General features: G+C 42.1%; 1 protein-coding gene across 2 annotated transcripts in view; it reads right to left on the minus strand.

Annotated features, from left to right (window-relative positions):
- Window positions 1-261: 261 nt before the first annotated feature.
- Window positions 262-21,889, minus strand: part of LOC119735516 (neural cell adhesion molecule 2-like) — a 57,924-nt gene continuing 36,296 nt past the window's right edge. Inside the window, exons 8-17 of one of the 2 annotated variants that reach the window (XM_038209241.1) lie at window positions 21,452-21,576; window positions 19,405-19,561; window positions 18,575-18,743; window positions 17,660-17,811; window positions 13,074-13,225; window positions 11,214-11,331; window positions 6,954-7,135; window positions 4,811-4,928; window positions 1,391-1,537; window positions 262-681 (exon numbers count right to left, since the gene is read on the minus strand). In XM_038209241.1, coding sequence (XP_038065169.1) covers window positions 458-681; window positions 1,391-1,537; window positions 4,811-4,928; window positions 6,954-7,135; window positions 11,214-11,331; window positions 13,074-13,225; window positions 17,660-17,811; window positions 18,575-18,743; window positions 19,405-19,561; window positions 21,452-21,576 — 1,544 coding nt within the window. In that variant the 3' untranslated portion in view covers window positions 262-457. Of the gene's footprint in view, window positions 682-1,390; window positions 1,538-2,956; window positions 3,047-4,810; window positions 4,929-6,953; window positions 7,136-11,213; window positions 11,332-13,073; window positions 13,226-17,659; window positions 17,812-18,574; window positions 18,744-19,404; window positions 19,562-21,451; window positions 21,577-21,889 lie in introns of those variants that run through there. The other variant, XM_038209242.1, reaches the window with a different exon arrangement.

A 21,889-nucleotide genomic window follows, 5' to 3' on the forward strand; every position in this document is an offset into this window, starting at 1 on the left:
CAAAGTTCCTGAATTGATGCGGCCACGCGGCTTTTTTTTTTTTTTTTTGGCTTTTTTTTTCTTTTTCTTCAAGCTTGGATTGTACAGACAAGGTGGGGTAGTATTTTGCTTTTTTGGTGTCCTCATGTACATTGGTGTCCTCCATAATTTGTCTTGGTGCTTTCGATCATTTGCCTTGGTGCAATTTCCCATTCCTTGGTGCTCTTTGGTAAAAAAAATTGAGGAGGTGGGGAAATAGAGGGTGCTGTTGGAGCTACCGCGGAACATTTTGGAAAAAAAAAAAGATCGACGCGCATGATTAAAATCGACGCCTGCGCTGACCAGAGACCGACTTATTTTTTTTTTTGGGCCTTATCTTGAGTTGTGTAATACAACTCAACAAAATGCATGAAAAGCATTATGAGCAATCCGGTGCTGTTCAGATCCTTGAGGGTTTCATACTTGCAGGATCTTGTCCTTACGTCGTAGTGGTCTCCTTCTTAGCTTCGCCGTTCTGCCCCGAGGGGGCGTCGGCCTGAGCCTTGGCGTCCCCGCCCCCGCCCCCTTCCTCCTGAGGCTTGACCTCCTTGAGCTCCATGTCCTTCTGGGCCTTGCCTCCCCCCTCGTAGGCGGGGTTGACATGGGAGGACTGGTCCTGCTGGTTGGTGACCAGGGCTTGGTTGTCATCCGCCTGGGCCCTCTCTGAAGGTACCACCAAAGAAACCGTCATTCTCTCAATTTTATATTCAGACCATATTTGTGAGGCCTTCTGGCAAAATGAGAAGGAACTGGGTATAGGCCATAGTGGAGAAAAATGCAACAAGCAAATGGGGGTCATTTCTTTCAGCTATTCAAACTTACTGATATTTGTAATCTTTGATATACAAAGTTCAAAGAAACAGTATAAAAGTCATGGAATAACGGTTGATTTTTAAGAAAAAAACATTTGGCATCGTTCATTTTCACAAATACACAACTCGATACTTTTATGTGTTATGTATGATAAATACATAACACATAATGTGTTATGTATTTCACAAATACACAACTCGATACTTTTATGTGTTATGTATGATAAACAAGACGCACAGAATGGGTTACTCGCATTACATTTTCGTTATGTGAGTAACTGAGTTTGTGCGTCTTGTTTATCATACATAACACATTTTTCTGCATGTCATCTTTGGTGCTTAGGTAGGTCTAGGTCTACTCTATCTACCATGGGGACAACAGCTTTTAAACCTTTTCAGTGAGGTAATTACAGCCCTAGGAATCTCAAAAGTACATCAAAAATGTAACGTGAGTAACATTGGAATTGCCCATAACATGAAAAGTCAAAGCTGGGGGTTATTCCTTGATGCTAGGGCAGGTCACATGTCATTTTTGTTTTGGTCAGGCGTCTGGTACTTACGCCTGGCTCTCATGACGGCGAGGTTGGACCCGTGACGCCTGCAGACAATGACACAGATGATGGCAATCAGCATGCCGACGGCAGCAATGATGATGATGACAATGATGAGGAGCTGGGATAGGGACAGCTGCAGAATACCGCCACCCTCTGTCAGAGGGTGAGAAAAAAAACCATGGTTCTGAAAGATGTGGACTTACAATAGGCCAAGGAAAGAATAAAATGGGTTTCCTATTATTTAAAGGGAATATTATACAAATATTGAGTGGCTCAGCGTGGAATGGGAGGAATATTATCGCAAGGTAAAATCTGGACTTTTCCAGTTCACGAGGCGAAGCCGAGTGAACTGGAAAAGTCCAGATTTTACCGAGCACATTCACAATTTAAAGCCACTCAATATTTGTTTTATATAACTGACAAATAGATCCTTGTCATTTGATATATTTGAACTTTTTTTCAATACAAAACTGGAGGAAAATGTATTTCTCTCTTCCAAACCACCCCTTCACGAAATGTTTGAACCCAACGCTGTAGCGCTGGCTCTTTGGAACAATACGCGCTACCTGCAACGTTGAACGCACACACCAGCATGCATTTGCACACAAATACCGCGTCATGATCCTAACTGTTGAATAGTATTTCCCATTCCCCATGGGCGAATAGTACTTTTTCAGCCGCGGCATGAATGGGAGCAATAACGAATGCCACGTGATGTGAGTTCCACCAATCAAATGACAAGGGTCTGTATGTCAGTTATATAAACATCATTGGCTTTTGCTGTAATTTTCAGAAATGAACTATTTGGGAGGTTAGTATAATAGATCAAATATTGTTACACTGACATTTTTGAAGTTCTGTGTTCGAAAAGGTTGGAAAAACCAAGAGAAACAAAAATGTTCAAGTAGTCTGGTTCCCTGACTCCATAAAAGATAAAAATGGATCAATTTACAGATGATGGAAAATTGTAAGGCAAGGGAACCAGTCTAGCTGGCCTGCACCCGTTCATGAACGTGTAACCAATAGCAAACAAAATTTGGACTGGAAAAAAAGGTAAATTTGGAGCAGTAGTTGAAAAATAGTTAGGTTTTTCCAACGCTCACCGGCCGACCACCGTTGGAAATGTTTACAAAAATACCATTTTCTTGAAAATGACTTCACACCAGGTGCCATAATTTTACAAGATGCTTGAGACTGTCATTTACCAACATCCTAGTAAGGTATTTCGCAAAAACTTGGTAGTTTTATTTTTTGATTTTTGCAAATGTTGTATATTCCCTTTAAATATAGGGTAAGTAAAAAAGTAAAGTCTGTCGCGAGCCAATGTGGCTCAAACATCAGCCGGTGTAGCGTGAATATCCGACTCCATGAAATGTGGACTCATTGGTAGTACTGCGCACGCGTGAGTACGATACCATGCTATTTTTAGGATCGTTTGGGGAGAGTGACCTGTCACGTGCGAGGGATTAACCAATCATAGGGAAATAGGGGTCTGATTTTCATAGGAGTCAGATTTTCATGTGACACCGGCGTTTATCTCCGGTTTCACTAGCATGAACCGACTGAGAATGTTTCCACTCCCCCTGGATGGGATGCTAGTCCGTCGCAGGTTACTCCCCAGCTAATGCCGGTACCCATTTTTACTCCTGCAGACCTGCCAACCTGTGAGATAACAAAACTGTATTCTGAAACTCAAAAACCTGTATTTTTCCTTGAAAACCTGTATTTTTTTGTTTTAATGCACAAACGAGCTTACAAAGGTTTAATGTTGCTGCAATTCCACGTGGTGTGAGGATTTTAGAAATACCTAATTTAAAAAAATTGAGCAGAGCTTTGCTGTATTCAGGGACTTTAAAAAAAAAGGCCCGCTGAAACTAAGTCATAAGGTAATAGGTAATAGCCTAGGTAACATAAAAAAATAATTTTCAAATTCAATTCAAGGAATTCAATTCCATTCAAAATTCAATTCAATTCTATTCACAACTGACTCTATGATATATCGAAGTAAACTTAGTTAAGACCTTTCTCAGTTAGTTGGATTACGGATTTGGTTCCCCGGGTCGGGCGGTGAGAGGGAATTTATAAATTAAAAAAAAAATCAACGCCCTTTACAGCGCGCCCGTAATAGTGCGCCCAGTTTTCGGACACAGTATTTGTGTTCAAACAAAACGTCGTCATTCAGTTTCACTGCACGAGTTTATCACATTAAAAGTACATAAATAATGAAGGAGAAAGTCTGCAGACTAAGCAAACTGTCATTATTTATCTTGTTCCAAACTATGTTTGCTTAAAAAAAAGTCGTCGCTTCAATACCTGTCATCGAAAAGTACGCGAGCATTAAGCTGTCGATGCATACTCCGATACGGTCGCATGGTCGGTGCAGCTGGTACCCGGCCCGTTAGGCCCAAGATATATTTGTTGACAGGAACCAGTGCACAAACGTAAAACACGTTGCTGCGAGCATGCTACATCCTGATAAATAAGGGCGCCAGCGTGGTGGGGCGGCCGTACTCATCAACGATCAGGGCATGTGGAAATGTACGGACTACGGACTGTGGTTACTCGGGAGGCATTTTTTGAGGAATTCTTTTTGGGGGGCGGCGATTTTTCAAAATTATTTCCCCCGACGTTATATGCCCCTTAACGTTACAACTTATTTTAAAAATGCCCTAATCCACCTAAAACTGTATGGCGAGTAAACTTCAGTAAAAACTCACAAAACCATTCTGATTAATAATAATAATATTAGGCCTACTAAACGAAGAGACGAAATACACAACGTACACCGTGCGTAATTCTCTCCTCTCTGGGACGGCTGGATGAAATCCCATTTCTCGGTGTACTCTTTTTTGTACAGTTGCTTCCTTTTTATATCTTTTTTGGAGGTCGAAGCCATATTTATTTCACACCAGTGCTGCTTTCGAATTCCACGCTCAATTATCCTCAGCTAGCTTGTTGCACATGGTATGCGCAGTATATGCCTAGCGCTTTTGTATGCAACGATCCGATTGGTTAATACGCCCGGTCCATGCGTTTGTTTACATCCCATGCACCAATCACAGACACCCTAGCTTACTTGATCGCGATGTCGAGCCTCGTGTCTCAACGTAGTATACGTTCGCAGCCGTTTTTTTCTTCTTGCGCACTCTTCACTCGCAGCCGAACTAGGATTTTTTTTGGCGTGTCAAAATGGTCAAAACCCGTATTTTATGGAGAAAAAACGTACGGCCGTATTTTCAATAAATTCCCGTATTAAATACGGCAAAACCGTACTGGTTGGCAGGTCTGCTCCTGGGTGGAGAGAGGCAAGTGGGGGTTGCCTTGTAAGGAATTATCGAAAAGCCTAGAAACTTGCAAAATATTCAACGACGTGCCAGATTTCATCGTTAATTCTTCACAAAGAAATGAAACGTTGGAATATCTTACCCTCTGCCACAGTCTGGAACTCCATGGTCACCACCTCGCCTTTGCCCAGCTGGTTGTTGGCCCAGGCCTTGACCTGGTACGATGCATCGGGGTCTAGATTCTTGATGCCCAAGGACCGCTGTCAGGAGAGGGAATTAACAGATTATCATAATGCAAAATTGTTCGTTGCTCTTGCTTCTTTATTCCCCACCCCAAAAAATCTAGTTTTTTGCTAATGGGCTCCTTGCCCGAACAAAAGAGGGCATGTTTTTACCTCTTTTGAGAGCGCCATGGACGGGATCGACACACAGCATGCGTGTACAATTATATGTGACCTGTTCTGTCAAAAGCAGACGCTTCCGGGCAGAGGTTGAAATTGAGATAGGGCCAAAAAAATGTTATGGGGGTGATTTTTTTATCAATTTTCAAATTTTTGCATAATTGTACTCCTGAACAAATCTTAAATATACTATAAAAGTTTGAAACCCTAATTTGAACTCTAAATGTAGTTTTTTTTTATGATTTGTTAAGGTATATTAGTTAAAGAAATGACTGTTTTGTGACATTCGTGGCCATTTTCTCTTTTCTACTTTTCGACACAATGAACTTCAAAATAGCATAACTCAGCCCAGGAATGACCGGTTTCAAAAATTAAACCACCTATTTAAAGGAAAAAGAACATATTTTAAGAATATGTAAAAATCTCATTTTTGACCTTTTACCCAGAAAAGTCTGGTTTTGACAGAACAGGTCACATATGCACATCTAGCCACTGCGTCTATGAGACTAATCCCCGCCTCCAATAACTTTGGATGCTGGTATACATTCGAAATATGCAGTGGATGGATCGGGAACCAGTCTAGGTCACCCCCAACTCTCTTTTTTTCTGGCCGTTGATGGGGTACTTGTGCACGGAACTTATAACCAAGAAAAGGGCTTTGGAGGGAGATTCAGCCCCCATGAATTCCCAATTTCATTGTTCTGCTAATATATCATCAAAGAACACATTTCTTTTCAGTTTAGTTCATTATCAATTAACCTCTGACCAAGTTCCTTGCCTTATTCAATTTCAATACTGTGCTGAGCAAGCTGTGTAGAATCCTGCATGTTGTGAAAAGGGCTGCGGTTGGGATTGGAATCATTTGCCTGGCTATCGGTCATCATGGCAAGACCTCAGTTTAATGCCCAAGGGCAAATGATTCCAATCTCAAACCACATCAGCTTTTTTTCAGATAAAACACAGCACTGAAATTGATTAAGGCATTGAATTTGGTCACAGTGTCCAAAAATGTTGTTGTGATATCAATTGACAATTGTGCAGTGATGCGTAACTGACATTAAATGAAACTCATAAGGGGTTGAGGCCGAGGCTTAGGAGTATCTACACAACCAAACATTTTAAAAATAGACCTCATGGTTTTGTAGTTATTTTAAAAACAGTCAGACGGACACTTTGTTTAGGGCAAACTGTAGAGTAAGCAGGAGGTCGTGGGTTCGAGTCCCACCTGAGTAAACTTTTGCATATTTGCTCACATGCCCTCGGACATCACTGAGCATACACTGCCAATATTAACTTATGTCGGTAAGGGAGCGTCTCATAAGTCGGGACACAAGTTACGAGTGAACGTTGATGGAGATGTTAATGTCGTTTCTGTGGTGAAATTTCGGTAGCCCGGACCTCACATTACATGCAATCACTACGGTGATTGCGTATTCACGTTCAAGTATGCTGGTGCAAGAACGATTCTTTTTATATATCTTTACTATTTAATAAATTTACCAACTAAAAATAGAACGATATAAGCGGCACTTACCATTGACGATACACACTTTGTCAGAAAAATCTGTCATGGATTAACTCCGACTCAGAGGCCTGCAATATTACGAAAAAATTAACGTACGTATACCCGACCGCGAATACCCCGCCGTGCAGTGTTCCGATGGGAACACGGTGTTCCCTCCCCGTTCCAGCTGGACCGCAGATCGATGCGCTCCATTCATTGCGCAGAATGCACCCGCGTTCCATTGGGAACACGGCACGTTCCCAATGGAACGCCAATGGAACGCCTGGCGTTCCAACGGAACGTTCCATTGGACCGCGAATGTTCCCAACTTATGAGACGCTCCCTAAAGGGAAAACCCAATATTGATTCTACTATGTTACCTCACTAATCCCGATGTCTTCGAAGACGGTCCACTCGGAGACGGTGGGCTTGATCTGTCTGTACTCCAACTGGAAGCCCGTCACCGCGTAGCCGCCGTTGGCGATGACGCCCCACTGGATCTGGGCATTGTAACTGAATGGTGTGATGGTGAGGCTGAGGGCAGCTGGGGTAGTCAGAATAGCTGCAGATAAAAAAAAAACAGAAAAAGACAAGGGTTACTTTGCTTTGGTCCGTTAAAACAATCTATATATGTTCAATGTTTAGTTTGGACTAAATATTGAATATACAGGGTGGATAAAAAAAACCGAAACCGAGATATTATTGCTATTTGGAACAAAAGTAGGGCTCATGTGAATCAAAGGGAGATATCCTTTATTAGGGTTGAATCTCCTCTTTAAAATGACACCCTGGTCATGTCCTTACATTCACGGTTGACTGAGCAGTGACCAATTTTCTATTTAGAGAATTGCGCCATAAGGTGAAATCTCTTTTTTTCCCCAACCTGCCTTGATTGCCAACTATAGCCTTTCACTCTGTGACAATTGACACAACAAAAATCACAACTGAAAAGTTGTGCAATTCTCTAAATAGACCCTTTCATAAAATTGGTCACTGCTCAGTCAACCGTGAATGTAATGACATGATCAGGGTGTCATTTTAAAGAGGAGATTCTACCCTAACAGAGGATATCCCCCTTTGATTCGCATGTGCCCTACTTCTGTTCCATTTTTTTTAATCCACCCTCAGTCCTTCATTTAAAGAAAATCCAGGAGAGCTATAAATCGCTCTCCTCAAATATTTGAGGAGAGCAAATCGCTCTCCTTAAAATCTACGGATAAACAGCGGTAAAACGACGGGTTACCATTGTTTTTGTTTTATTTTGAATATATGGATTTATTCAAGGGGCTGCATTATTATTAGTTTTTGCATAATAACTTATGCTCAAGTTGCGTTACTTTTTTCGTTTTTGTAACTGTAAGACAAGGTAAAATTTATTTTAAAAAACTAACTAAGTGGAGATTAATAAAAGGTTTGACTACTGCTTAGGCTTTAATTTTTTAATACAGTTGTCAGTTGGTTCATCACTTGATTATACTTGGAAAATGGAGAGTTAATAAACGGCATATAAAGCAACTGAAAATTTGCTTTCAGATTCGTTAAAATTATATGAAATTTTCAGCCTGAACTATTTCAATTGCTCTACAAAAGCTATACAAAAAGAGCCTCAAAATGACACAAACTTGCCTTAAGTTTTATCGAAAATATCTGCCGTCGATGATCTTAAAAATAATGGAAAATGCAGGTCAAGTATGCCATATACACAATGCTAGTCACGACGAGAAACTGGCTAACAACGTCTGAACTTCGCACTAGTACGAGCGTTTGTGATGCACTGTGTGTGGTGGGCCGGCAATGAGACTCGTTTCACGGTATAGGATTTCGGTGAAACACGCTACATCGTTTCACTTCACATACCAGTAAAACTTCCTCAAAATAAATTCATGAACACGGGAAATACATACACAGACAAGAGAGATCAAGTTTTGTGAATAAGCTTGCAAAGATCGTCCTTCTCAATCGTTGTTTTCTTGGCATTTTTACAACGTCTATTCCGTCCAGCCTGCACGCAAAACACTGTACGGCAGGCAGTGCATTGCACCGCGCGCGACTATTACGTTGACTGGTTACCGCATTTTCATCATGCCTTCATTGGGATTTAGTGCGCGGCGCAGCGGGAACCAGTCATTGCTGCACTAGCCCGTACGGGCCCACGTGTTTTCAAGCATCTCTATGCGACATACAGATTGTGCACGCACAGTATACAACCGCTGTACACACACGATCTCATACAGTACGTACGAGCTCGGTGTTCGTTCATTTTTAGCGATGTCCAGCGGCATGTTTGGGCATTATACCAACGAAAAATACGTGTATCTTAAGACTTATAATCCTTTGCGTTTTTATCACTTCTTATTTTTAAACTTCCCGTGTTTGACGAGCCCTCTTTTGGATTTTTGAGGAGCGCTATTTTTGGCGCTCCTTCGAGACAGTCGAGGAGCGCAGTAGGAGCGCCTGCGCGATCGCGCTGCTTAAAAATGAAGGACTGCACCCTGTACGAACATATAAATTTCAATGATGAAATTTCATAAGCACTAAAAAGTCAGTGCACTCCGAGGGCTTGTAAGAAAAATTCTTAAGCTCCCTAAGGTGTGACTCGAACCAATGACCTCAAAAGCAGGGCTGTCCGGAATACTCTACCATCAATCGATTGTTGCAATAGCTGTTTGCTGGTTTGAATATTCGAAAGGAGAAAACTATATGCACGTGTGCACTTGATTACGGAGTCATTTTAATCGTATGATAATTTTGTGTCGACGATAACTTTCTTGTCGACACGTACATGTATTGGAGTCCGCTCATAAGTCCGACGCCTCATAAGTCCGACGCCTCATAAGCCCGACAAAAGCGCGTCCCCTATCCAAATAAAGGCCCATAAGTCCGACGCCTCATAGGTCCGAAGCCTCATAAGTCCGACGCCTCATAGCTTCGACGCCTCATAGCTCTGAAGCATCGTAAGTCCAACAAATTAAACGCCTCGATTTTCTGTTGTCTGACTTTTGAGGCGTCGGACTTATGAGGCGTCGGCCCTATGAGGCGGAATAAATAAATTTTATGCCTCACAAGTCCGACGCCTCATAAGTCCGAAGTTTCGGACTTATGAGGCGTCGGACCTATGAGGCGTCGGACATATGATACGGCCCCCATGTATTTATTGGTTTCACTTTAGTTGGATATAAAAATTGCCAAGACAGTTATATAGTACTTATTGCAATTGCAAAACACTCCAGCGTTCCATAATATCCATCAGCGCATGCGATTTTTAACCAGCCTGCTTTGTATGCAACTTGTGACCAGCGAGGGAGGCAGTGTTTAGCTGGCTTGTGTAAAACTTGATCGGCAAGTTTTGAATACTAGAATATTTGGTCAAGTGCAGTTTCAAAAATGGACAGCCCTATTTGAAAGGTCACAATTGCACCCAATACGGGATCCACATCTCCCGATGCAATACAGGGCGAGTAAAAAAAAACAACCAAAATGTCGGGACAATTGTTTAAAGCTATAGTCCATCATTTGCAGCCATCCAAAAAATAACTGGCGTAATTATTGTTGAAAAACAAACTTGGCTGAAAGATAGTAAAGGAACTAAACTCCCTGTGAAATTATTCTTTCTGGCACGCTTTTGTGACCTGCGGACAGGATCTTAAACGATGGTTGTGCTTAAGATTCCATAACTTGAAAAGTACAAGTGATTTGAATGATTCTTGTACTAAAAGAAAAGTTATGAATTGGGCTTTCATATCCTAGATATTGAAAGTGCTACATGCAGAACTTCACTAAAACAATGGTCCTGACATTTGGGTTCGGTTTTTTTGACTCACCCTATATTCCATCATACAAAACAGTGACTGTTTAATGGCGATGCCCGCCGCATTCATCAGATTAAAACTCACCAGCTGACTGGGGGTCTATTCTAAGCATATGGGCAATTCCACGGTTACTCACGTTACATTTTTGATGTACTTTTGAGTTTCCTTGGGCTGTAATTACCTTACTGAAAAGGTTTAATAACTGTTATCCCCATGGTAGATAGAGTAGACCTAGACCTACCTAAGCACCAAAGATGACATCCAGAAAAATGTGTTATAAATGTATGATAAACAAGACGCACAAAATCGGTTACTCACGTTACATTTTCGTAACGTGAGTAACCGTGGAATTGCCCATATGTGACCTATTCTGTCAAAATCAGACTTTTCTGGGCACAAAGTCAAAAATGATATTTTTACATATTGTTAACATATGTTCTTTTTCCTTTTAATAGGTGGTTTAATTTTTGAAACTGGTCATTCCTGGGCAGAGTTTTGCTAATTTGAAGTTCATTGTGTCGAAAAGTAGGAAACGGAGAAAAAGGCCACAAACGTCACAAAACAGTTATTTCTTTAACAGATATACCTTTATCAAAATCATCCAAAATAGTATATGTAGAGTTCAAATTAGGGTTTCAAACTTTTATGATATATTATAGACATGTTCAGGATTACAAATATGCAAAAATTTGAAAATCGATAAAAATCACCCCCACAGCGTTTTTTTGGCCCTATCTTAATTTCAACCTCCGGCCAGAAGCGTCTGCTTTTGACAGAACAGGTCACATATGGTCATTAATAGAAGCAGGAGGTTGTGGGTATAATGCTTACTGTTGATACTGATGTGCACATTCTGCACTTTCTCGCCGGCTTTGTTGGACGCGATGCAAGTGTATCGATCAGAGTCGGCCACGTGAAGGGCAAGGAACTTCATCAGACCACCAGTCACCTGACATAACGATGAAATGTGTCAAGCTTGTTAAAGACCCTGCTGGATCACTCATCCGAAACAATAACTGATCCTACATGCTGCCTCCCCCAATCCTCGACAGGGATTGTCATGATGGAACGACCACATTTTAAACACAAGGCAAAGTTACCCAAAGCTTAACAACTTCAAATAGCTCAATGGCAGAGTAAAAGTCCACCCAATCAACCCAAACCAACCCAAGCCAAGCCAAGCCAATTCAACCCAACCCATTAACCCAACCCATCCCGTCCCAATTAACGCAACCCAACCCATCCCTACCTGATATCCCATCCCAACCAAATTCAACCTACATTCCGTCCCACCCAACCCAACCAATTAACCCAATTCCTATCCCATCCCAACCAAACCCAACCCAATTCTACCCATCCCAACCCAACTCAACCCACGTTCCATCCCAACCCATTAACCCAACCCAATCCAAACTAACCTAACCCCACCCAACTCAACCCACCCCGACCTGACCTAATTATAAACCCAACCAAATTCTACCCATCCCATCCCAACCCAATTCAACCTACAGTACATTCCAACCCAACCCAACCCAACCCAACCCATCTCGACCAAACCCAACCAAATTCTACCCATCCCATCCCAACCGAATTCAACCTACAGTACATTCCAACCCAACCCAACCCATCCCGACCAAACCCAACCTAATTCTACCTATCCCATACCAACCCAAACCATCCCATTAACCTAACCCAACCCAACCTGACCCAATTAACCCAACCCAATCCAACTCAACCCAAACCAACCCAACTGAACTCAATTCCACCCAACCCAACCCATCCCATCCTGACCAAACCCAACCTAATTCTACCCATCCCATCCCAACCCAATTCAACCTACAGTACATTCCAACCCAACCCAACCCAACCCAACCCATTCCAACCCAACCCAACCCAACCCATCCCGACCAAACCCAACCTAATTCTACCCATCCCATCCCAACTCAACCCACATTCCATACCAACCCAAACCATCCCATTAAGCTAACCCAACCCAACCTGACCCAATTAACCCAACCCAATCCAACCCAAGCCAAACTAACCCAACCCAACCCCACCCCACCCCACCCAACCCAACTCAACCCAAACCAACCCAACTAAACTCAATCCCACCCAGCCCAATCCAACCAAACCCACCCAGCCCAACCCTACCAGGCCAACCAAACCCTACCCAGCCCAACCAATGATTAGCCCGTCCTGCAGCCAAGCCCAGCCTATCCCAGCCCAGCCCAGCCCAAGCCAAGCCAATTAGCCATACCAACCCAACTCAACCCAAACCAACCCAACTAAACTCAATCCCACCCAGCCCAATCCAACCAAACCCACCCAGCCCAACCCTACCAGGCCAATCAAACCCTACCCAGCCCAACCAATGATTAGCCCGTCCTGCAGCCAAGCCCAGCCTATCCCCGCCCAGCCCAGCCCAAGCCAAGCCATGCCAACCCAACTCAACCCAAACCAACCCAACTAAACTCAATCCCAGCCAGCCCAATCCATCCAAACCCACCCAGCCCAACCCTACCAGGCCAACCAAACCCTACCCAGCCCAACCAATGATTAGCCCGTCCTGCAGCCAAGCCCAGCCTATCCCAGTCCAGCCCAGCCCAAACCAAGCCAATCAGCCATGCCAACCCAACTCATCCCGAACCAATCCCAGGAGTACCGGTATATACCATTCCTTGATCAACTCACTACTCTGTGTGTGTTGTTGAGGACGCGGACGCCATGGCGATACCATTCTATCTTGGGTGTGGGCGTTCCGGTCGCCTGGCAACGTACCGTCAGCCCCCTGTGGAAGTCACCGCGTACCGTTCGAGGCAAGACGGGATCAAACTCCACAGGGACTGTCACACAAGAGACAAAGCTATATTAGTACATTCAATTTTATTGGATTAAAATGAAGTATTTATTTTTCCGACAATAAGTATAACTGTTAGAAAGTATGGAGACATCATCCTAAAAAGTCAGAGCGGTAAATGTTCCAATATTCGTGAACAAAACTATAACTGATTGTAAATTGTATTAATCAATGAAAATTATTGAATGTGCAGATTCCACAAAATGTCTGACAAGGTGCAACTGGTAAGGTTAAAAATACTCTGAAAACTATGTCGAACAAAAAAAACAAGCTTAAAAAGGACAATAAACAGACACATATGCCACATCCTGGTTATCAGAGGCATGACATTGGGGCCTAATGATGTGTCAACTGTAAATATTAGAATCAATGATTTTGGCTAGGATTGAACAGTGTCTAGTTGAGTCCATCACAAGTCCTTTCACATTAAAGCTTTAGTCCATCATTTGCAGCTATCCAAAAAGTAAGTGGCGTAATTATTGTTGAAAAACATACTTGGTTGAAAGATAGCAAGGGGACTAAACTCCCTGTGAAATAATTCTTTCTGGCAAGCTGTCACTTTGAAGTAATCAACGAAAGAAGGCCTTTCCAACAGTGCTTCTTAAGGCGCACCGTAGGAAAATTTAAATTAGTAGTTCGTTTTGTTATTCAGCGAAGCGTGCGCAGGCATTGGCACGACGCACACGCACACGCGGTTGCTATAATTCGTCGGATCAGTGCGCGACTTCGCGTAACTGCAATCGGCTCAGTGAGAACGTGTCTCGGACGCTGAATTCAGGCTCAATTCAAAACATGATTCAGCAACTTTTGATTTGAAATTGAGATCCTAGAATGCTGTTTTTCTCGGAATATACAGCTAAAGCTGAGCTGAAACTTCATCAGGCTAGTTGTTTAGTACCCTTCTTTAGATTTTGAGCACTTTTGTTGCTTAAAACGAACAAAATGCACAAATTACAAATGATGGACTATATCTTTAAGTCCTTTCATATGAAGTCCAGTCAAGTAACAGGATGAACAACAATGCTTTTGTCACAGTTCATTTAGATAGCTAGTGACTTGACTTGAGACTGAAGGACTTGTGATGGACTTGTGAGGACTTGTGATGGACTTGTGATGGACTTGTGTGATGAATTGTGATGGACTTGTGACTGGACTTGTGATGGACTTGAGATGGACTTGTGATGGACTTGTGATGGACTTGTATGGACTTGTGCTGGACTTGTGATGGACTTGTGATGGACTTGTGATGGACTTGTGATGGACTTGTGATGGACTTGTGATGGACTTGTGATGGACATGTGATGGACTTGTGATGGACATGTGATGGATATGTGATGGACTTGTGATGGACTTGTGATGGACTTGTGATGGACTTGTGATGGACTTGTGATGGACTTGTGATGGACTTGTGATGGACTTGTGATGGACTTGTATTGACCGTATTGTTGTAAAACACAGGTACCCGTAAAAAAAAAACCCAACCCCAAAATTCAAATCCCTGAAGTTGTCTGACAGGCTTTAAAGCTTCACCGTGTAAAACTGCCACTTTTGTCAACGTCATCTGTCTTGCATCAAAATGCATGTCAACTAAAGTGAAAATTTGCGTAGGTTTTCCATGTATGGTAGCCTGGTGCTCATTCTGAAAATTCCCCACATATATTAACGGCATTCAAAACCTTTCTTTTTCATTGTCTGAGAAGTTACTAAGGCCAAAAAAAATAATAGTTCTGCTTCCGGTTTCCCTACCTACCCTATTCTGACAGCCCCTACCCAAATTTTTTTTATTGGAAAATGAAAAAAAAAAAAACACCCAAAACCATCACTTTATACATTTTAGCCTTGACTTCATGCAGACGCCTCCATATGATCGTACACACACAAAAAATGGTAAAAAAAACCCAACAAATTCCCTACCTACCTACCCTATTTTCGAATGCCATGTAATATATTTTTTTTTGGCCTAAGTAATTAGCATAGAGTTGGTTATGGGTACCCGATCCCATAATCTGGAACCGGTTCCTATGACATCAACTGTCGGGTACTCAGGTACCGGGTACCGATGCACACCCCTACACTCCTGGGGGTATGACAGTGCTGCTGGTAAATTGCATTCTGTGCATGCGCAGCAGCCTCACGAACTTGGTCCCAGTTGGTCCGTGTTTCTGTTTTCCCAGAGGGCGAATACACTTCCAATATGCTAGCTCCCTACATATGCAAGTAATTTGCAAGGCTTAAAGGGAATGTACAACATTTGCTTTTGCGGTAATTTTTAGAAATAAATGGATTTGGAGGATTAGTATGTTATAGCAAACATTGTTAACCCGACTTGTTTCACGTTTTGGGCTTGTGGATGCTGGAAAAACCAAGAAAACAAATCACGTTCTCGTAGTCTGGTTCCCTGAACCCCACTTACATGTAAGATGAAACGGAGCAATTTTAGAATTTTAATAGGGAATTGTTAAGGTCAGAGAATCAGTCTAGCAGGCTTGTACCCCTTCACAGGTGTGTAATCAATTGCAAAGGAATGCGGAACGACTAAATAGGAAAATTAAGGGCAGTTTTTGAAAAAAAGCCAGTTGTTTTCCAACGCTGGTCGGCCGCCTGGCGTTGGAAAAATACATTTTTTCTTGAAAATGTCGGCACACAAGGAGCCACAATTTTACAGGATGCTTTAGACTGTCATTCCCTAACAATCCATGTATTTTGTGACAACTTGATCTTTTCTTTCTTTTTTTTTGATGTTTGCAAATGTTGTATCTTCCCTTTAACTTTGACGCACATGCGCTGGTTTGTTTAATCATCAGGGAAATGTGAGCACGCTCAGTTAACTCTCACCGGTAGACAACAGCGCCCTCGGCATGCCTCGCGCAGACCCCATGGAGAAGAAAAAAAAAGAATCATAGCCGGGCAGCTGTCGTCTTCCGATTATACAGTCATCCACTTGCAAAAAATGTACATCCTCCGACCTTTTCAACTTCGATCCGATGATAAATCAAATCCCACGACAAATTGCAGGAGTTGGAGATGGTCTGAACTTGTGCCAAAAATATGCGGGTTCCGTGGGCGCATGGTGTCATGTGACTCACAGGAAGTACCATGTACGTACGGGGATAAAAATAGCATTTTGTGGGGTGAGTATTGCGTCACAGGTACAGTGATTTAACAGTTGATTCATATTAAATGTACAAAATACCCAAAGAAACCTCAGTAAAAGACATCCAGTATTTTGTTTTTTAAATTCCAATTGTTATTTTTCTTATATTTAAAGAAAGTAACAACCTGTAACAGGTAAATACTGAACAATTGTCGATCAGACTTTTCAAAATATTTCAAACAATTTTGACTCAGGATTGACTTGTGATTGACTTGTGACTGACTTGTGATTGACTAGTGATTGACATGTGATTGACCTGTGATTGACTAATGATTGACTTGTGACTGACTTGTGATTGACTTGTGATTTGATTTATGACCGCTTTGCAACTGACTCTTTCTGGGACTTCTGGGACTTCTGAGTGATTTGTGATAAGTTGTGATGACTTGTGATTAACTTGTGACTGACTTGTGATTGACTAGTGATTGACATGTAATTGACCTGTGAGTGACTAATGATTAACTTGTGACTGACTTGTGATTGATTAGTGATTGACATGTAATTGACCTGTGAGTGACTAATGATTGACTTGTGACTGACTTGTGATTGACTTGTGATTTGATTTATGACTGCTTTGCAACTGACTCTTTCTGGGACTTCTTGGACTTCTGAGTGATTTGTGATAAGTTGTGATGACTTGTGATTAACTTGTGACTGACTTGTGATTGACTAGTGATTGACATGTAATTGACCTGTGAGTGACTAATGATTAACTTGTGACTGACTTGTGATTGATTAGTGATTGACATGTAATTGACCGGTGAGTGACTAATGATTGACTTGTGACTGACTTGTGATTGACTTGTGATTTGATTTATGACTGCTTTGCAACTGACTCTTGGGTGATTTCTGAGTGATTTGTGATAAGTTGTGACTGACTTGTGATTGACTTGTGATTTCATTTATGACTGCTTTGCAACTGACTCTTAGGTGATTTCTGAGTGATTTGTGATAACTTAATGTGATGACTTGTGATTGACTTGTGACTGACTTGTGACTTCTTGTGATTGAATGTGATTTAGTTGCTATTGAGTTTTGACTGACGTGATTTGATCATACAAGATTGTTTTAATTGTCATTGAGTTGTGATTGAGTTGTGATGGAATTGTGATTGACTTTTGACTGATGTGATTTGACATAAGATTGTCTTGTCATTGAGTTGTGATTGACTTGTGACTGACTTGTGACTAGCTAATGATTGACTTGTGATATGACATGGGATTGACTTGTGACTGACTTGTGATTGGCTTGTGACAGTTGCCTCACCTAGGATCTGTATCAGGGAATCTGCCCGGATGGTCTCTGGGTTCCGTCCGGCCTGCTCTGTAGCCTCGCAGGTGTACACACCCTCGTCAGCTGTGGCCATGCGGCTGATATACAGAGAGCGGCCCATGACAAAGGTGCCCGTACACAGGGAACTGACAAGCAAGACATGGAGGAAGCCATGATTATAGGTTGAACAGAGAAATTGACTAGAGAGGGATAATGAACTTGAATACCTAAATATGATGCTGTACAAACTGATAGTTTAGTGACACATAATCAACAACCCACCAATCAGATGACAGGGATTTATTCAGGCGTTGCATTATATACCATAGGCTATGAATACTATTTGGAGACTATAATACGCACTTCCTTTCAAATTTTCGCACAGAAAAAAACCTATTTTTAATCCCCATTCATAAATACCCAAGACAGTTTACCCATTGCTAATTGGTTGAGAGCCCATCATGTTGGCTGTTTTAAATGGTTAATAAAACACCGACTGGTTTTTAAACACTTTTTTTTGGCACCGCTGTGTTCTGCACCACCAAAGTAGTACGGGCCACGCGCGCGCCGATCTCCATATAAGGAGATTTTTAGTACTGCTTGCTCAAGGCACATATCCTAAACTTAGCCAGAGGGGTAATTCACAAAACATGAAGTAGAATTGTTGAACAAACTCGTTGGAAATGAATACTTTTTACTTGTTTTGAGTTTCTAACTGAAAGGTATTTATGAATGGGAATTTGGTTTGGCCCATTATCAGAGACCAGGCCCCTAACCTGTAGTAAACGTACCTGTTTAATACCGGCCAAGCACACACTTATTCCCTTAATGCATGGCAAGGTTTTCTGGGAGTAACCCGAGAATCATGTGGTGAATACATGCATACACTAGCTTTCGATAATTACTCACTTGTTGAAGTCGGCCTGTGAGCACCGCGCGTCCACACGCCTGCCGTCTTTCAACCAATCGATGGCCACCGGTACGTTGTTCTGGGCGCCGGCTACTTTGCAGTTCATACGGGCCGTGCTGTTGGTCATGATGTACTTATTGGGACGCGGCTTCACCAGAAAGTGCAGGCCTGCAAACAAGACGGAGGGACAGTAGGAATTTTCGTGGAAAAAAAAAAAAATCATCACAAACAATTTGTAGTTAGGAGGAAAAAGAATAGATGTGCCTATGCTAGTGCAATATAGCTTTCCTAACTTGCACTGTGTTGCACAGAAAATGTTGGTGAAACTTCATGATAACAATTGTACGGAGCATGGTTGGGTGATAGTTTTTTAGGCAAGTGAAATTTCTGAATCTAGACTACCAGCAGCACTTCATGCAACAATTGCTATTTATGCGAAAACAACATTTTTTTAATATGACAGGAAAATAAAACAGGACCACCCTCATTCCCATCCCCCCACCCCCAATCTCACCCTATCTATTGTCAAATCTTTGGTTTTGCTTTTCTTTGTTTGTTTTGGTTATCATTTTTCTAATTGAAATTACGATTTGTACGGTTCCAAGATCTTCTGTACACTTGAGAAAATAAGGTTTTCAATCTCGACAAAATATCTGAAAACGACAAGTTATTATGAATAATATTTCATTTGTTTTTCTTTATTAAAAACATGTCAAAAAAAAAATAATTAATTTTTTTTTTTTCGGGGGAGCGCAAAATGTTGTTAAAGAGCCTTTCAATTTCACTCTCTCGTTCAACTTTTGAGGGGAAACTTATACAAAAAACTCACCAGTTACCACCAGATTGAAAGCTTCCGAGAAGGCTTCCCCGACATCGTTGACAGCGCGGCACTGGTACAGCCCTTTGTCAGAGCCGATCACCTCAGTCACCCTCAGGTACCCATCCCAACCTTCCTGGAAATGGGTATCTGCCACACGCGCTATAGCCTGCGTAAGGGAAACCAAAGGAATCATGGGAACAATTACGCACATGACAAAGTTTAGTAACCATACTCAAGAAATAGACGGGCTCGTCAATTTCGTGTGAAAAAAAACACCGCGTTTTTAGTTAGGCCAAAAAAAAAAAGTCTCCAGTTTCTGGTCTAGAGCTTGCCCAAAAAGTGGTGCGGCGACGCGACTTTTTTTTTTTTTAACCTGATTTTTTTGCTTCAAATGTCGGCTGATGACTGCAAATGGTGCCCGACTAAACTTAGTGCAAATATATAGGAGTCCAGAGAGGCCACATAAAGCTTATTCTCGACCATAACCCAATCTAAAAACACGTTAGAATTGTGCAGCAGCAGGATTCCAGTCAAACCAGTGAGTTTGGCGGTTTTGAGACATCATCTTTCATTGAAAAAAAACTTTTTTATTTTCCGCCGCGCATGGCTACGGCATCGCGCGCGCATACCAGACACCAGAGACTTTTTTTGGCCTTATCCAAATGTACCCGTCCCAGCCTGCTTGGAAATGGGTTTCGGCCACTCACACTATGGTCTGCGTAAAATAAAGTTTCAAATAAAACACATATTCGCAAATTTGTAATAAATGACTGTATCTTCTCTGAGTGATCCCCGTTTGCTATTTGCCAGGTTTGCAGCATTGCTAATGTTGCTAGCATCGTGACTCAATTGAGGCATGATCCTGGCTACACATGGCATACATATACGGGTTTATGGCTTCTGACCAGCCACCCTTGAAATCAAGGCATTGACAAAATCGGGAGCAGCCAGCAGTTGGAAGAGCACCGGAACAGCAATCCGGAGGTCGCAGGTTCAAACCCTGCTCCAGTCAATTTGTTTGTTCAACTTAAAAGATTTCACCAGTTCACGTCATGACGTGGATACATGCAAAGATTTTGCAGTATTCGGAACGGATGACAGATAAACATGCAACGAGCAAGGCCGAAAATCAGGGTGTGCTACCCGCAGATGACAGCCTGAACCCGTCTGGCATTGAAGTTTGTGAAAAACAAACCGGCGCCTGGATCCGGTCAATGTCAAAATAATTCCGGCGCGAAGCGGTTAAAAAAAAAAAAACTTTTAATGGACAATTTTCAAAATTTTACTAGGCTCTATTTAAGCAGGGGAATAGCAAATCTGGTTGCCGGAATCATGAGTAACTTTTTGTCCAAAGCTAATAAGATGTGTTCAATGCCCCCCCCCCACCTCCAAAAAAACCAAAATGTTTTTCTTAAATCTTAAAATTAATGTGGCCTGACGTTGCGAACTTAGCAAGTTCTTCTTCAGAGGCTAAAACAGAAATGACAGAGATACATACATTAACATGGGGGTGCACACAAACATGCAGGGCTGAAAGAAGAAACACAAAAGGAGGATTAGGAGGGAAAGGTGTGGAAAGAAGCAGGGGAGGGTGGATGAGAGAACAAAGAAACAAAGGGAGATGGCAAACCACAAGGGGTCTGGTGTAAACAGGGGAGGGACCAGAAAGGGGAAGGATCAAAGGTCACAGGGAGTGGGAACGGACAAAAGAGTGTGAGAGTGAAGGGATGATGCGGGGGGGGGGGGGGGGGGGACAGTATAGAGGTGGAAAGGGATGAAAGATGGCGAGAGATGTGTTAACACAAACAAGGAAGACCAGATGGATTATCTGTAACAGAGGACAATGGAGGAAGAAAAGGATTAATCAAATGTTTTTCTGTGATGTTATACTTTAAATCTTGTACTATGTGCACTTTTTCAAAAATAGCACTGAGGACTTTGCAAGAACATTTCTTAGCATCAAAGGAAAAAAAATTAACCTATGAACAACTTTATGTGGGCTTGGTGAAATGGGGGGGGGGGGTGAAATGGGGGGGGGGGGAATGACAATTCTTACCCTATCGTCCTTAAACCAAGTGAAGGACGGCTTAGGAATTCCAGTGGCTTGGCAGTATAGCGTCATGGGCTTGCCAATCTTGACGTACATGGTGGACTCAAAGACGGACGTTATCTCAGGAGGTGCTGACGGTATGAAAACAAATCCAAAGACCGTTGTCAAGTATAATGCATAAAACTAACCTTATGAATTGAAAGTCAGAATTTTGGAAGCCGAAATCAGTACACTTTGACAAAATCAGTAAATTTCACTTCTTTTCTATTTTTGCAAATGTTGCTTCGATTCTTTTGAGTACGGAATAAATTGGATAGGACTGAATCAACACAATGCGTTACGTTGTTCAAGCTGATGAACTTGCCTTCTGTAGGGGGTGGTATTTTGAGCTGATATATTGGCTCGCCCTACGCAGAGTTAAATCTCAAAAAAGGTTTGTTTTAG

The sequence above is a fragment of the Patiria miniata genome, unplaced genomic scaffold, assembly GCF_015706575.1.
Source record: "Patiria miniata isolate m_02_andy unplaced genomic scaffold, ASM1570657v1 HiC_scaffold_29, whole genome shotgun sequence".
NCBI lineage: Eukaryota > Metazoa > Echinodermata > Asteroidea > Valvatida > Asterinidae > Patiria > Patiria miniata.